The sequence below is a fragment of the Sinocyclocheilus rhinocerous genome, unplaced genomic scaffold (genome assembly GCF_001515625.1).
Source record: "Sinocyclocheilus rhinocerous isolate Xijiao unplaced genomic scaffold, SAMN03320098_v1.1 scaffold837, whole genome shotgun sequence".
NCBI lineage: Eukaryota > Metazoa > Chordata > Actinopteri > Cypriniformes > Cyprinidae > Sinocyclocheilus > Sinocyclocheilus rhinocerous.
In genome coordinates this window covers 1,145,946-1,161,368 of record NW_015650219.1, presented here as the reverse complement: position 1 = coordinate 1,161,368, position 15,423 = coordinate 1,145,946, and the positions used below count along the sequence as shown (strand labels likewise).

The following is a 15,423-nucleotide window of genomic DNA, read 5'->3' as shown; positions in this document are numbered from 1 at the left end:
TCCGAATGAGCCAGGAACTGAGGAATGATTATATCAATTTAAAAGAAAATTCACAGCAACTCATTTTATAATAGTTTATTTATAATCATTGGGTCTCCATAAATTTCAGCTGAAGTAACTTATTTTTACCAGGTTTTCAAGACGCAGTTTTGCTAATTTTTTTTAGTCCATTGAAATGTTAAATCAATTATCATTCAATTATTGGTCAATTATAATTTTTTATCCTTATCTACTTTGTGTTCCCTCAAGGCAGCACCAGGCTGCACCTGTAGCTTCACCAGAACACAACATGTCAAAGATAATTACCTTTGATACAGAATCAGCACGATTCCCCCGATACAGAACAAAAAAAACTGTATTTTCTGAAAGGCCAAAGATGGAATTCTAAAAGTGCTGTGAAACGTCATGTGGTTGGTGAAGCTCATGCAGCCTCGGGTCTAAATTTCTGAGGGCAAAGGGCCATGTAGCTGCACCTGCTGAAAAGTACTCATTAGCAACTGAAACTAATGATATGAAAGCTCACTATAGTAAGCAAATGCATTTTGTGTGAGTTTAACTCACTTGTGGAGCCCCACTCAGAGGCACACCTGAGCTAGAGATTTTAAGATGGACAAAGTAAGAAAAAGGAACCAAAAGGGCTGAAAAGGACGGAGCAGCTGATGACACGTGAGAGAAAGTCAAAGGCACTTTACAGTGCTCATCTATTGTCTGGACTAACCTGTCATATCAAATATCTCAGAATAATTTAGATTGCATGTTCTATGTAACTGTACAATAAATGTAAAAAAAAAATAAACACAGACAAGTCTAGAATCTCTTCATCTGTCGTCTTTCCTGTCTCCTCTGTTTCTTTTCATTCTTCTCGTTCTCTTCAGGGGCTGCCTGTGATTCAGCAGAAAACCAGGGGCCCAGGAAGCTCACCCACAATAAATGCAAAGCCCTTGCAGGTGCCTGGTGTGAAGAGATAGCAAATAATACAGTTTCAGTAAAAATGTAATTGTGAAACCTCAAAGATATCACAATCAGAGCAATTACACAGTCTCACCAAGAGCCAGAAGTACCAGAAGTAGGATGACAGAGTGCTGAGGACCTGAACAATAGCAGTAAGAAGAATCGCATCCTTCAGGTGTCTGCATGTCAATATATATTTTAAAAAATCAGTTATGGTCATGAAGAGTATATCACTGTCTGAAAATACACATATAAATGGGAAAAAATTGTACAGATTAAACATCCCACTCACTCTGCCATGCCCTGTTCCATATTAAGGTCAATCCCTCCATCCAGCAAGCTACCATCTTCAGCAAATGCAGGTTTGGCCATTGCTGACATAGATCTGTAGCCGCCAATGTAGACCGCCACTGCGAACAGGAGAAAGAACTGGTACAAAGGAGACAAAGAGAGAAGTGAATTAGGCTACATTTACAAAAAAATTGGAAACCGCCAAAAGTTTATCATCTCACTGTTGACCAAAAACCCCATATACAGGGGTCTAAGAGGTAGAGAAATGGACATTACTGTCTATATCACAGTTTTTCAAACTGGGGTCCGCAAGGGAGTGCTAGAGGGGCCATAAAAAAGTTTAGAGAAAAGCAGTTTCAAAAGTGTAAAAATAAATAAATACACAAAAACAAGATTCAAATAAACAAATAAGATCAAAATTAAATAATACTCCTTGTAGTCCTGTTTTACAGTGAGTAGGAAAAACCTTAATAGTATAACATAATACAAAGTAAATATTAATTTTTTCAGTACAAATTGAGTCTTTATACATAAAAATATACCTTTATATATAATATATGCCATTTAAATTTTAGAATGGGGCCCCTCATATAAGGATTATTTCGGGGGTCCATGGCATCTAAAAGATTGAAAACCCATGGTTTATTTGCCACGAGCAGATATGCGTGCAACATTTGCAAGATTTGCTCATACACACCACTGAATGCAAAAGCACAAAGTATGCATATGCTAAATGATTATGCTCTTATTCACATCATACTCTGACTTACCCATGTCCAAAATGTAGATGAGTTATAAAAGAGCAAGAGATCGACCACTGCATAAATAGCCTGAAAAGAAACCAATAAATCCATCAAAATATGTCTTTAAATGTTAACCATTAGCATGTACAGAGACACACTGAAACTCAGATGCATGCCTTACGTTTGCTCCCAGGATGATTCTAATATAGAACTTCAGAGTATCCTGGTTTTCCTCATGGATTTGTTTTTTGCCTTTGGTTCCAACTTTTCCTTTCGGCTAACGAGAGACATATTACTTAACAAGACCGCACTGACACACAGAAAATCACAATCTCGCCAGTCAGAATATACAGTTATCGCATGGATACATTTAAAGACACAGTTATTAATCAGGTTTCTGTTTTAATAGCTAGTCAGGCTTGTCTCATACCGCCATCTCCCCTGAGTTTTCCTTCTCGTGCGACTATTTCACCTGATAACTCCTTTCTCTTTAGGCATCTAAAAAACTAACGGATCTGATTTTTTTTTATTTGTAAAGAATGATCTTCAAAACCAAACAACTACCAAATAATACCTAAGCAAAATAACACATCAGTGCTCGCGAGCACGTTTCCGGCGCTTAGAAAATGCGTCACAGAAAAAAAAACCGGATTTGACGGCACCTCGTGCTACCTTAATGTACGTACAGGACTACTGCAGTGCAAAGACAAATTTAAAGCTTTTCATTTTGAATAAACCTGTCTGTACAATATTCAACATTTAGATTTTTGATAGCAATAAAAATAACAGTAAATCATAGCAACCGAAGCAATTTTACACTATTAGACCGTAAAAGGGTTTTTAGTTTTCCTCCTCCAAAACAACCTAACAGATACCAAAAGTATTTTAGGGTACAACAGAACTAAAGGCGATGGTGAAGGGTGAAGAAGAAGAAGAAGAAAATATTTTATTTCTCCTAAACAACACAGAACTACCATGAACACTTTCCTAAACACTTGTTTGTCACTATTTATTGCATAATTGTCCTGATCCAAGAGGCCATTTACCAGAGGTCTAAAGGTTGTTTTGGGGGTAAGTTGATGTAATGTGTAGCTTAAAACAGTTTTTAAAATCTTGCAGAATTAATTAGAATTCCTGAAATGATTGCATATATCTTAACAAAAAATACTTCATATGATATAATTAAATCAACAGTTTTTCAAGTCACTGCCCTTTTTTGTAAGTAAAAGGGTTTTTGAGGTAAAAAAAAAAAAAAAAGGACATAACATCTCGCCATGATAAGCCAAAAACCAAGAGCAAAGTCTAAAAACAATTTGTTGTGAACAATGTGCAAAGTGTGGCTATATTGACTGCACCAGTCACAGTTGAGTAGTGTTCAGTTGCCGTGTTCTTTTGTGAAATATGCTTACTCTGCAAATTTTTGTCAGTTCATTTATTTTAAGAATACCTAATGCTGAAAACTTAACAGTGGCTTAATCCCAGCTTGATTGAGGTTGTGCCTCACCTTAGTAGGTACAGACAACGGTGAGTCATGGTGCATACAATTGGAAAGATACCAATTAAACATAATGTCATTTCAGTACTATGAAAATTCAATTCATTTTAAGCTCTTTTGTGCGTTTCATGCATACATCTCATGTGATCATAAAGCCTTGCTTTATCCACCACCTGATAAAACACTAAAATAAGTCAAACACACATTTAGTGTTTACTTCATATATTATAAGAAAGACTGAAAATACAATTTAATTTTAGTCACCAGAATATTTTGCCAGAAACAGAAATGTAACAAAAAAATTGTTAATGCTGCACAAACTTGGATAATGTCATAGTGCATGTTTACATATGATGTCATAGTGCATGTTTACATAATGAACTTTCAGGAACAAATTTATCAAGGGTTCACCTCTGGTGGCTGTATCATTACCTCGTCGCCCATATTGTTGATTATAGCTTGCCTTTTTACCTATATCGTCAGTGTTTCCCGACTCCAGTTCAACAAAGTTTAAAAAGTTCAGCAGAGTTTAAAGGAGGAGTTTTGTGTGCATGCGTATCAGTTCTCTGTCTGCATTAAATAGCAGGTTTGAGACGGGCCGTCCAGCAGATCAGTAACCATGTTGCCCGCACTTGTTCTGTTGTGTCTGGGAGCCTTTCTTCTGTACTTGCAGTTTAGAATTCGAAGACCCAAAAACTTCCCCCCTGGACCCACTCCTGTTCCATTTTTTGGAAATTTGCTTCAACTGGACCGCACAAACCCGTTAAAGGACTTTGACAAGGTAAGCACATCAGTCTCAAACACATTGGAGACTGCTGCATTAACAATACATTATTACTGGTAGGAAACTCACACTGAAATAATTGAATGGGTTGCTGGAAACAAGTGATGAAAGGAAATCAGACTCTGTCCATACAGTATAACAGCAAAAACATGCTGTTGTGAGTCTGTGGTCTTCAACATGAATGTTTTTTGCAGTTTGCTCAGCGCTATGGGTCAATCTACGGGCTGTTCATTGGTAGCCAGCCAGCAGTGGTGTTGACAGGTCAGAAGATGATCAGGGAGGCACTGATCACAAAAGCGGTAGAATTTGCTGGCAGATCAGACAACATGATGGTCAGTCATGTAACACAAAGCAAAGGTAATGCAGTATAAACAAGATGCAGCCAGCATACTACTCATATAACACAGACAATTGCACTCAGCAGAGAATATGATAAAAAAATGTTGATTGAAGCTCTCCCTGCTGGGTTTAAAGGCTTCCTAGCTGATTACTATGTTTGTTTAGGGGTGATCATGGCAGATTATGGAGAAAGTTGGAGGGAGCATCGACGCTTTGCTCTGTCCACACTGAGGAACTTTGGCCTTGGAAAGAGAAGTATGGAGCAGAGGATTCTAGAGGAGGTCAAATATATCTGCTCACATTTGAAGGAATCTGCTGGTATATACGTTCGCCTCATCTGTGACACTTCTAATATTTATATTAACATAGTTCATTTATGCAATCACACGTTCAGTGTCTAATCTTTGAATATAGCCATTTTTATGATCTTAAAATTGCCAGAAAATATTCAAATTCAAGAATGGAAAACATCTCTTTTACCTCTACATCCCTACCAGGAAAGTCAATTGACCCTGAACATCTGTACCACCAAGCTGCTTCAAACATCATTGCCTCAATCATTTTTGGGTCACGTTTCAATCATCAGGATGAATATTTCCAGACATTGATCATAAGCATCGAAAAACTTACTAAGATTGTCATTGGACAATGGGCAATGGTAAATACAATGAAAAGTAAAGACACTGTTTATTTACACTGAGTGCAAATAACCAGCCTTGTTGCTAAAGGCTATTTACACAAACAAAGATGCTTTTTATACTCTACTGCTGATAATACTTTTTTTGTTTACACTTACAGTATTGCTGCTACCAAAAATAAATAATATATAGTAGTTACTGTGATTTGTACACAAATGGATAGAATATTGACAGACTTTATAAGGATTTTATTTTGAATTGCAGCTCTACGAAATAGCCCCAGTGTTAAGGATTTTTCCACTGCCATTCTGCAAGGCTTTTCAGTATTATGGAGAAATTAAAAATCACATTCTTAAAGTTGTGGATGAGCACAAGAAGTCACGTGTTACTGGGGAGCCCAGAGACCTGATTGACTGTTACCTGGAGGAGATAGAGAAAGTAAGATATACTCATAAGTCTTTGTGTGGGTTGTGTATTTTTATTGAATTTATCAGCACAATATGAGTTTAATATTCTTTGATTTACAATGATTTGTTAGTGGATTGTTTTGTTTTCAGAGAGCAGATCAATGCACCACATTTGACGACTCACAGATGGCCACTTTGCTGTTTGACCTGTTTGCGGCTGGAACTGAAACAACCTCTAACACACTCCGCACTTTAACGCTCTATTTGATGACTCACACTCATATACAGGGTAAGGAATGTGGGTAAGATATGTCAACTCCCTTTATCTTTCTCCCTTTTTTTGAGAGTTTTTATACTAAAAACGTTTTTGCATGTCAGAGTAAATTATTTACATGGAAAAAGTTATCCAGGTCAAAATGAAAAACTCAGCAAATAAATGCCCTGCTTTTTATTTCCAGCTAATTTCTTAACAGGTGCAAATATTTGTTTGAACATAAAAATATTCAACAGCTAAGACATAAACTGAACAGGTTTTACAGTCATTTGACGAACAGAAATGTAATAATATGTCAACATTATTCCATTTCTGGAACAAAGAGGGGGTCAATATCAAAAGTAGCAGTCAGTATCCTGTGTGTGCACCAGCATTTTATCCTCATGGACTGCACCAGATTTGCCACTTCTTGCTGTGAGACCGTACTCCACCCTTCCACAAAGGCATTTGCACATTCCCGAACATTTCTGGAGGACACATGGTTACATGGGGTTTCACATGGCAATGACTATCAGCTGCCCTTCCTATCTCCCTGGAGCACTGTCTTAGGCCTCTTACATTACAGACATTGCAGATTATTGCTGTGGCCAAATCTGCAGTCCTCATGTCCAGGACTATGGCATGTTCACACAGGTGATCAGGAACATGGGCATCTTTCTTCGTTTTAGAAAGGTCTCTTTACTGGCTCAAGTTATTATAACTGTGATCTTAATTGCCTACCGCCTGTAAACTATCAGTGTCTTCTTAAGGACTGTCCCACAGGTGCATGTGAAGTAATTGTTTATGATTCACTGAACAAGAAAGAAAAACATTGTTTAAGCACTCTGATCTGAAATGCTTATTTGGATTTTATAAAATTATCTTTCAAATGCATTATCCTGAAAAAGGGACATTTCTTTCTTAATTTCTTTTTCTTTTCTTTTTTTGCTGAGTTTATATGATGGATGTTGATGATTTGCCATGTTTTTTTTTTATTGGGCTAAAGATTAGTTATGAATTATCTGATTATTTTAATTAATTTATTAAAATTGTCCTAAAATGATAGCTGTGGAGTAATGGTGAGTGTGATTTGACCAAGTATAACATGTTCCTGGATCAACATCCTTGTGATCCTGGAGTCTGTATTTTTGGACAGTAATGTTGATCCAGGAACAACAAAAGATGTTGATCCAGGAACATGTCTTACTTGTCTTACAAAATCACGGCGACCGTGGAGTAATATGTGTGTGTGTTTTAAATACAATTTTATGTTTCTAAAAATGAAAAAGCAAGATGTTTCCTGTCTGGGTTATGGATTTCTTTTTGGATTATGCATTAATGAATAATGTGCAGCAAAATAAGGTTCTGGAATGGGATAGTGCATTATTAATAAAATTATTTTATGTTCGTATTTTATTTTTGTGAATTATTCATAGCATTCATAGTCTTTCAATGTCTACTTGTGTCTATTAACATCTATTTATACATTTTCAGAACAATGTCAGCGGGAGATTGATGAAGTCCTTGGTGATCGTGAACATGTCACATTTGAGGACAGAAACGCCATGCCTTACATTCAAGCAGTGATTCATGAGGGTCAGCGTGTTGGTGACATTGTTCCTCTTAGTATGTTTCACACCGCTACAACCAACGCTCAGCTCCGGGGCTACAACGTCCCAAAGGTGACATTTACTATAATTACTGAATGGCAACAGCAGTTTCATCATATTACAGTTATAGAGTTACTATGGCACATATAAAAAATGACATGAAAGAGTAATTAAGAACAACTATCCATTATTTAATCAAATCAATCCATTACCAAACTATTATTGCAAGCCCTAAACAGCATCTTTACTGTAAACGGAAAGGGAGGATTGCTAATTTAAAACGTTTGCTCTTACAGGGGACAATTATCATCCCCTATCTGTCATCTGCTCTCAGAGAGGAAAGTCAGTGGAAGTTTCCCCATGAATTCAACCCTCAAAACTTCTTGAATGATAAGGGGGAATTTGTGAAGCCTGATGCATTCATGCCTTTCTCTGCAGGTATGTTATAAATGTTTTACTACACTGTGTAATGAGGTCTTTAATTGATTAAACACAGTGGATATTTATCAATAGCACTCATTTAGCCTAGTGCCATTGGTGGACGTCATTGAGCTGATTAATTTCACATATTACATAAACAAGAGTCAGTATGATTTTAACAATACAGTACATGAATAAAATCAGTAGACAGTGTATCTGTGGTAGAATGAGAACAAACAGTGTGTTGTATAATGTACATTTACTTTATTCTCTAGGATCTCGTGTGTGTTTAGGAGAAAATCTAGCTCGCATGGAGCTCTTCCTCATCCTGGTCACGGTGCTGCGGCGATTCTGTCTGGTCTGGCCGGAGGACGCAGGAGAACCGGACTTCAAACTTATATATGGTGGGACACAGTCAGTGAAACCTTACCGTCTGACTGTACAACTACGTACACCTGGGCAGACTTGTAAATCTGTTAACTGAACATACGTTGCCCTTCAGTGACAACATCCCCCAAAAGTGGGTTATGTCACACCTCACTTTTCAGCAAAAGTGAAACAATTACGACACGCAAGACATTAAATGTGTAAGTAAATTAAGTTGTATAAAATTACAACCAATAACACACTTGAAAACTCACAGAGAAAATTGTGAAAAATACCTTTGCCCTAATATGTTAAACTCAGTGTGGTTTTATTGTGTTTGCTTATTTACTCAACATCTACAGCAAAATAAGTTATAATTTTAACTGTTTAAAACCAACATACAAAATTACTGCCAAGAAATCTAATTACAGACTTTGCAGCTTTTGTGCCAACTAGCCCCAGTCTCTTATATGCATTAAATGTGTTAATGGTGAAACTTTGATTACAACAATTGGAAGCTTTATGGTATTGTTTATCTTTTAACAATTATTTACAACCATTCAGCAGAATTACTGTGCAATCATGAGACTTCCAGTGGTCGTGTTTTAATCATTTATTGTTATTTGTTTTTAATCCACTTAAATATATAATTAAAATTGAATACCACTTACATTGCAAGCTGCTATAAAGCTCAGTATTCATACTGAGTATGCTGTAGCCTATAGTTTAACAATAAAATAACTAAATGTAGTGACTATGAATTAACGTGAATTATATTGTAAAAACATAAACGAATAAAACAAAATATATCTCTTTAGTACAAAACATCCAAGGGCACGGTTCCTCTTCTTCTACACCGATGTGTTCTTCCAGCTGCTGTTAAACAAAGAAACATGAGTGAAAAGTTTGAAATTTGAGCCACACAGAAGCTTATATCTGAAGCTTATATTATGAACAGCCAATATTTTGTTTCTCTTTTCACGAGGGCAGAACCTGCAGTAAGATAAAGCCCAAACGATAGAGAAAGAGAGATACTGTTGCACCGCAGCGTAGCTTCCACAGTCACACAGACACGGAAACTTAAACACGGTGCAGTTCAACAAGAGAACTAAATAAAAGGTTTTCTACACTCGATACACTCTATAGAGATCAGTATACACATGCATGGCAAAAGTGACTCTTTGTCTAAACCGACAATAACATTTCTGTTACCTGACTATCCTCACACGTGTATCAACCACGTTCGAGTGACTGCTGACTTTACGCCTTTTCTTCTCCGTCTGCCTATGTGGATACGACCAAGTAGAAGTGGCATATACCGCCACCTACTGTACATTTGTGATAAAAGGTGTTACTGCCATTGTACTCTCCTCTGTTGGCCCCTCTATTACCAGCTCCATATCCAGCAGCACCACCTCGATCTAAAACAGATATCTAAAATTTCTGTTTCCTCTCTCTATATATACTCTACCACACGTATTATGTCCATATCCTCAATTAGGTTTTACACACAACAGGGAAATTACTTAAATCGGTCAATTTTCATTTCTCATGTCAATACGTCTAGATGCTGTTGTGGTTTAAACAGTTGCCATATCATTAATCAGATCATAATCTTAATGAATACAGATATACACAGACAAAACACACTAAAACAGCTTTTTTATTTCTTGGTTTATACTGATTATACTGATTCCAGTATCTTTGGTCAAACGGAGTGTTATATGCTCATTCATATAATCCTTCTTAGAGGATTTGCCAATCAGATAGGATTGTAAACCATTTATAACCATAGATCCAAATAATTAAGAACAGTATAAATTTGTTTCAATGTTGAGTGTATCAAGGGTAGGAACAAAATGAAGACTATAAATATATTTGTCCTCAGTACATCTCACCACGTATTCAATGAACAGATCCCTTAAGAGTAACCCATGATTTAAGGACAAAATAAGCATTTTAAACCATGTGATATCCACTAATACGGTTTAAAAATATATATATCTATAATTGGGATAACGTGATTTTGTTATGATCAACATGACTGTGAAAACCACCCCTAGTGTTCAATGAAAAATTGGTTTAAAAAGATTCAAGCAATTAAAAAACAAAAAGCATTTCAAAATTCCCATACATATGCAAACACACGTACACCCAACGGTCCCTGAGAAAATTACTGTGCAGCTTCATGTCACATTTCAACAGTTTCCTTAAAATCACACTTTCTTGAAGTCCATTCAAGACCACTTCTAAAAATCAGATCTAGTGCTTTAAGACAGGACACGTTCTGGAGGAAGTTCAATAAGGCATATTGGACAGGAAACTCTGTAGCATCTGGAGAGATGGACCAGGAGCCCACTGAGGAACCATGTGACCTGCACCCTGGAAGAGCAGAGTTGTATGCCATGCCTTAGTACATGTAAAAATGTCAAACTCATAATACACATACACACACTACTGTATGTCATACTGTATGTCATGTCACTGTATATCATGACAATAACAGTTTGAACTAACTACACCTTGGAAAAGAGCAAGACCGGCTGCATGGATGCCTGAAACGTACCTTGACTGTGAGGAAAGTGATGTTGCCAAATTGCTGGTAGAATCCAGCAATCTGGTTATCATAAATCCAGGGTTGGTATTGAGTGCTTGCCTTGAAGAAGAAGAGAAACTCAACATTAAACCTAGAAGGTGTTACAAATTCTGCAAAGCATCACGTCTCAGAGAACACAGAACTTACCTTCTGTCCAAGCTGCTCAACAAACCACTGGTCCCCAAGGAAATTACAAGCCATATCGGTATCTCCATTATAGACCAAAGCTCTCAGACCCAAAGCCAGCAGCTTCTCATAGACATCCTTCATAGTTTCGTAAATGGTGTGATACTGGCTTCCCACAACATCACTGGATAAAAAAGGAAGAACTCTGTATGCACACATGTGCTGCTCATGCATACACACACTGAAACTGTATGTGGGGATAGGGGTCAGTTTACCTGCAGATGTCCCATGGTGGTAGTACATCGGGAATGTGCAGCGCCTTCCTCACATCACCTCGATTAAGCCAGTTTATCTGAGCGGTACTATTGATGCATGGAGGCACTCCCTGAACATTTGGAGTACTTCCTACTAACTAAACAAACAAAAGAAAACACATTTCTCCTTTGTTTTATCTAGTTTATTAAAGTGGATTCTTGGAAGGCTGCATGATCAGATAGAACAAGACTCACCTTATTAGCTTCCCAATGCTTCCTGAAGTTTCTGAACAGATGCATCATGGCTCTCTGAGATGTGACACCACCAGCACAGTCAAGATACAGCGCATATGTATTCAACCCAGAGTTATAGACTATATTAAACGCATGCGATACCTGCAAAAGACAGAAGACTAGTCACACTTTAAATAACCATTGGCAAGGTTGTACAAGAGTTGCAGGCATGTGTGGATGCATTCACGTTACCACAACAGAGCAGGACTCTTTAGAATTGTTGTAGAAATTACAGACTCCATTTTGACAGCAGTTGTCATTCAGATCCTTCCACAGCCTACAAGCAAAATAATGTAAAAAAAAAAAATCAACATATTTATCAAAATATTTATTGTCAGTATTGCAATATAGATATACACGAGTGGCCACATATATAAGTAATTGATTAGCTTACTGTTCTCCAAACAGGCCATGATAGTTGCCAAAGTAGATTAGCGATTGGTCATTTAGTGCAAAGCTACTAATGCCATTTCCCACAGCAAAGCCCTGCAAAAGCAAACAAATAAATGATAAAAATGAAAAGAGATAGATAGATAGATAGATAGAAAGACAGATAGAAATTTCAACAGAAAACAAATTAAGTATAATTTGTCTTCAAATATTAGTAAACTACATAAATTACATTTTACAGACTTTATGCGTCAGAGAAACAAGTGTGCAGCCAACTTCAGAATTTTGTCTTTAAATTTCCGTTTTCTGAGCTCTATAGCATCTCTGTTGAAGAGTAATGAGCTGGTGAAGTGGATTTACTTATTGTAGATTTAACCAAAGTTATCATGTGCATTGTAATGTTCGAAGCTGATGTTATAATGTATGACAGTAGAAGACAACGGGCACAGCGCTAAAAAGGGGCCGAGCTACATAAGGTCTATACATTATATTTAATAATAAATTAAATAAAGCACATTAAACCTACCTTAAAGTTCACTTTAAAAGAGTAATGAGCTGGTGAAGTGGATTTACTTATTGTAGATTTAACCAAAGTTATCATGTGCATTGTAATGTTCGAAGCTGATGTTATAATGTATGACAGTAGAAGACAACGGGCACAGCGCTAAAAAGGGGCCGAGCTACATAAGGTCTATACATTATATTTAATAATAAATTACATTTTAAAAATGAAACAAGCACATTAAACCTACCTTAAAGTTCACTTTAAGCTGACCTCCAGTGGCAACTCTCAGACTGAGTGTGGGTGCGTAGATGCCTCCATAACTCTCACCAAAAATGAAAAACTCATTCTGGGTGAAATTTGGGAATTTGATGAAAAAGCTTTGCAAAGCCAGGTAGTTGTTATTTGCCACCTAAAGAAACACATTAAGGCGTTTCAAAGTCTGTCTTTATAGGCTATTAATATCTATGAATGTTTAGACACTTACCTCATCATCATCGGTTTGATATTTTTGGTCATCGGAGTAGGAATAACCCACTCCAGCAGGCGACTCAAGATAAAGAACATTGGCGATTTTATTCCAGCTGAATTCGTTCTCATAAAGTGTGGCTCCATTATCATTAACCTATGGACACACAGAACAAGCACAATGTTTACTGAGGCATTTATGGTTTTGTGTTGTGCGGAAAAACAATTAAGACCTCAACGAATTAAATTACATAAACGTTTTTCCCCTCTCTAAACTTTTCAGTTCTTTAGTTCTTAGCTCTTTAAGATTAAATCATGATAAGTATCAACATACATGAAAGGGGCCATTCTCTGACAGAAACCCATCCAAAGAGCTGCAGCCTGGCCCTCCGTTCAGCCACAGCACGACTGGGTCCTTGAGCGGGTCCCTCTGAGACGTCACAAACCTGTAACATATACACACTCTCTTAAATGCAATAATGAATACACAAAACAATTATGTGTTACTGAAGAGACTCAAACCATAGTACATTTACACCAGAGGAAAGTCTCTTTCCACAGTACTACTAGTACTCACAATAACAATTCAGTACCAAAAAAATAATAGTTTTATACATGAACAAAATGTAATACAATGCTTTTCTAGACAGGAACCATACAATGGCATCTATGAATATTGTAATATACCACTGTCCTAGCTTACATCACAGTACTTCAAACGACCATGATATCCCCAATATTATATATATATACATATATATATAAGCTTGAAATATAAAAAAAATAAAGCTTTTTAAAAACGCTTTTTGCATTTAAAACATCTTAGTTTTTCCTTTGGGCTTGAATGCGGAAACGCCATTCGCCTAAACATATCCTCATCACAAACAAAACATGCTGCATATTCTCATGCTGATAACTTTAAGACAAAAGACTAATAAAACTCACCAATAATGCAAAAACTTGCCAGAACTGGCCTTCAGATATCCTGACCACTGGCGGTAATTGGGTTTAAAAGACATGCCCGGCAGATCCAGCACCTCATCTGGATCATACATGCCGCTCGCCACAAGCACAGAGACGGACAGAAGACAGAAGAAGACACGCAGAGAAGACATTTCACAGTCTGATGGACATGGACCCGTACACAAGACTTGAAGACCCCTGCGACCCTGCGATTTGAGCTTCCCTTTCTCTGACTGTCATATGACTTTTACAGTCGTCAGGTGATGCTGACAAACTAGACTCCGCCCAAATTACCAGAATACCGGTCTCTCTAGCTGCGTCCGAAATCGCATACTTCCATACTATATAGTAGGTCCAATCAACGTTAAAACGCCGATGAAAGCGCGCGGTAAGAATTAAGTGAAACATTGCTGATGTTCGCGCAGTAGTGAGAGCTCTTTAAATTTTGGCGCTGTTGTGAAGACGCATGTCACGTGACAACATCAACATGGCGGATGTAGTACGTCCGAATTCCATTCATACTACTCGCATTCATACTATATAGAACGTACTTTTTTAACGGTCGAGTAGTACGTTCAAATTCAAATGTAGTACCTACTAAGCAGTATGCGATTTCGGACGCACCCTCTGTGTATAATTGTCACCTCTTGTTTTGTTATTCCTTCAGAAAATTAGGTAGAAAAAAATAGAAGAGCATGCAAATATAGGCTATGTATAAAATATAATTAGTTTTTTAAATAACTTGATATTTTATTTAACAAATGCTTGAGTGTAGAAAGAGCAGACAGACTAATATCTGACTCTCATTAACAAAACCTGATTTAAAAAGGTTTTATGAATAATAAATTAAACATGTTTTACTGGTATAATGTTCAACACACATTTTAAAATTCCACATATTTTGTGAACATTTGCTAAATTTTGAAGAATTGTTATAGAGTAATATTTACTGATGTACTCATAGCTTATGTGGTTCACCAAAACAGCACACTATATGAAAATGAAAATGGACAATGGAAATGGAAATGGAAAACAAACTGCTGTCCCACAACCAAAAACACATTTAAAAAGCATTTAAATATTCAAATCTTAGATGTTTACTAAGATCCTTCTATTATCTATTGAAACACACAATAATATATTAAATATCAGTAAGCTTAATATTTATTAAATCATCGTTTATTGGGTACTTTCAATTGGGAGGTGGCTGTCCCGAACACTAACCCCTAAATTTCAACTTATGAAAATGATATTGAAATTCTTTTTTTTAAGTATCTTTTTGATTTTTTTTTTAAGTGAAGTTAAAAAATGTATTTTATATTTTATTATTTTAGATTTGTATTATCCTTTTAAATTATGAAACTATGATGTAAAAAATGTGTCCTGTATTTTCATGTCACTACAGAAACAGTGTATGTTTTAGTCCATTGGCTGAGACTGATTTTAACTATACCCCTACATTTATCATCATGAAATATTTATGTGTCACTCTCTCTCAGCTACATGGTGAGTAGATAGGCTCCATCATTTCGA

At 36.6% G+C, this 15,423-nt stretch overlaps 3 protein-coding genes across 6 annotated transcripts in view; 1 reads left to right on the top strand and 2 right to left on the bottom strand.

Moving 5' to 3' along the window:
* Positions 1 to 215: 215 nt before the first annotated feature.
* On the bottom strand, positions 216 to 2,616 carry LOC107711583 (transmembrane protein 208-like). The gene is made up of 6 exons (XM_016516588.1): positions 2,416 to 2,616; positions 2,167 to 2,262; positions 2,013 to 2,072; positions 1,244 to 1,380; positions 1,046 to 1,130; positions 216 to 951 (listed from the first exon to the last, which is right to left on the bottom strand). The coding sequence occupies exons 1-6, from the start codon at positions 2,419 to 2,421 to the stop codon at positions 808 to 810; spliced, it is 528 nt and encodes a 175-aa protein (XP_016372074.1). The 5' UTR covers positions 2,422 to 2,616; the 3' UTR covers positions 216 to 807.
* Positions 2,617 to 3,927: 1,311 nt separating this feature from the next.
* Positions 3,928 to 15,423, top strand: part of LOC107711581 (cytochrome P450 2F2-like) — a 23,044-nt gene continuing 11,548 nt past the window's right edge. Inside the window, exons 1-9 of one of the 2 annotated variants that reach the window (XR_001636713.1) lie at positions 3,928 to 4,261; positions 4,459 to 4,621; positions 4,769 to 4,921; positions 5,101 to 5,261; positions 5,506 to 5,679; positions 5,799 to 5,937; positions 7,396 to 7,583; positions 7,808 to 7,949; positions 8,207 to 8,516. Coding sequence is in view for 1 of the 2 variants with exons in the window: in XM_016516583.1 (XP_016372069.1) it covers positions 4,100 to 4,261; positions 4,459 to 4,621; positions 4,769 to 4,921; positions 5,101 to 5,261; positions 5,506 to 5,679; positions 5,799 to 5,937; positions 7,396 to 7,583; positions 7,808 to 7,949; positions 8,207 to 8,415 (1,491 nt within the window). In the remaining variant the exon portion in view is untranslated. Of the gene's footprint in view, positions 4,262 to 4,458; positions 4,622 to 4,768; positions 4,922 to 5,100; positions 5,262 to 5,505; positions 5,680 to 5,798; positions 5,938 to 7,395; positions 7,584 to 7,807; positions 7,950 to 8,206; positions 8,956 to 15,423 lie in introns of those variants that run through there. The other variant, XM_016516583.1, reaches the window with a different exon arrangement.
* LOC107711582 (lysosomal protective protein-like) lies at positions 9,053 to 14,182 on the bottom strand. 3 transcript variants are annotated; one of them, XM_016516587.1, is made up of 12 exons: positions 13,873 to 14,182; positions 13,262 to 13,373; positions 12,947 to 13,084; positions 12,710 to 12,871; positions 11,962 to 12,053; positions 11,760 to 11,844; positions 11,529 to 11,669; positions 11,295 to 11,431; positions 11,041 to 11,203; positions 10,864 to 10,953; positions 9,510 to 10,679; positions 9,095 to 9,170 (listed from the first exon to the last, which is right to left on the bottom strand). In XM_016516587.1, exons 1-11 carry the CDS (start codon positions 14,040 to 14,042, stop codon positions 10,596 to 10,598), a joined length of 1,374 nt encoding a protein of 457 aa, XP_016372073.1. In that variant the 5' UTR covers positions 14,043 to 14,182; the 3' UTR covers positions 9,095 to 9,170; positions 9,510 to 10,595. The 3 variants fall into 3 exon arrangements, with proteins under 3 accessions (XP_016372071.1, XP_016372073.1, XP_016372072.1); XM_016516586.1 differs by having other exon boundaries at positions 9,103 to 9,173; XM_016516585.1 differs by lacking the exon at positions 9,510 to 10,679 and having other exon boundaries at positions 9,053 to 9,173.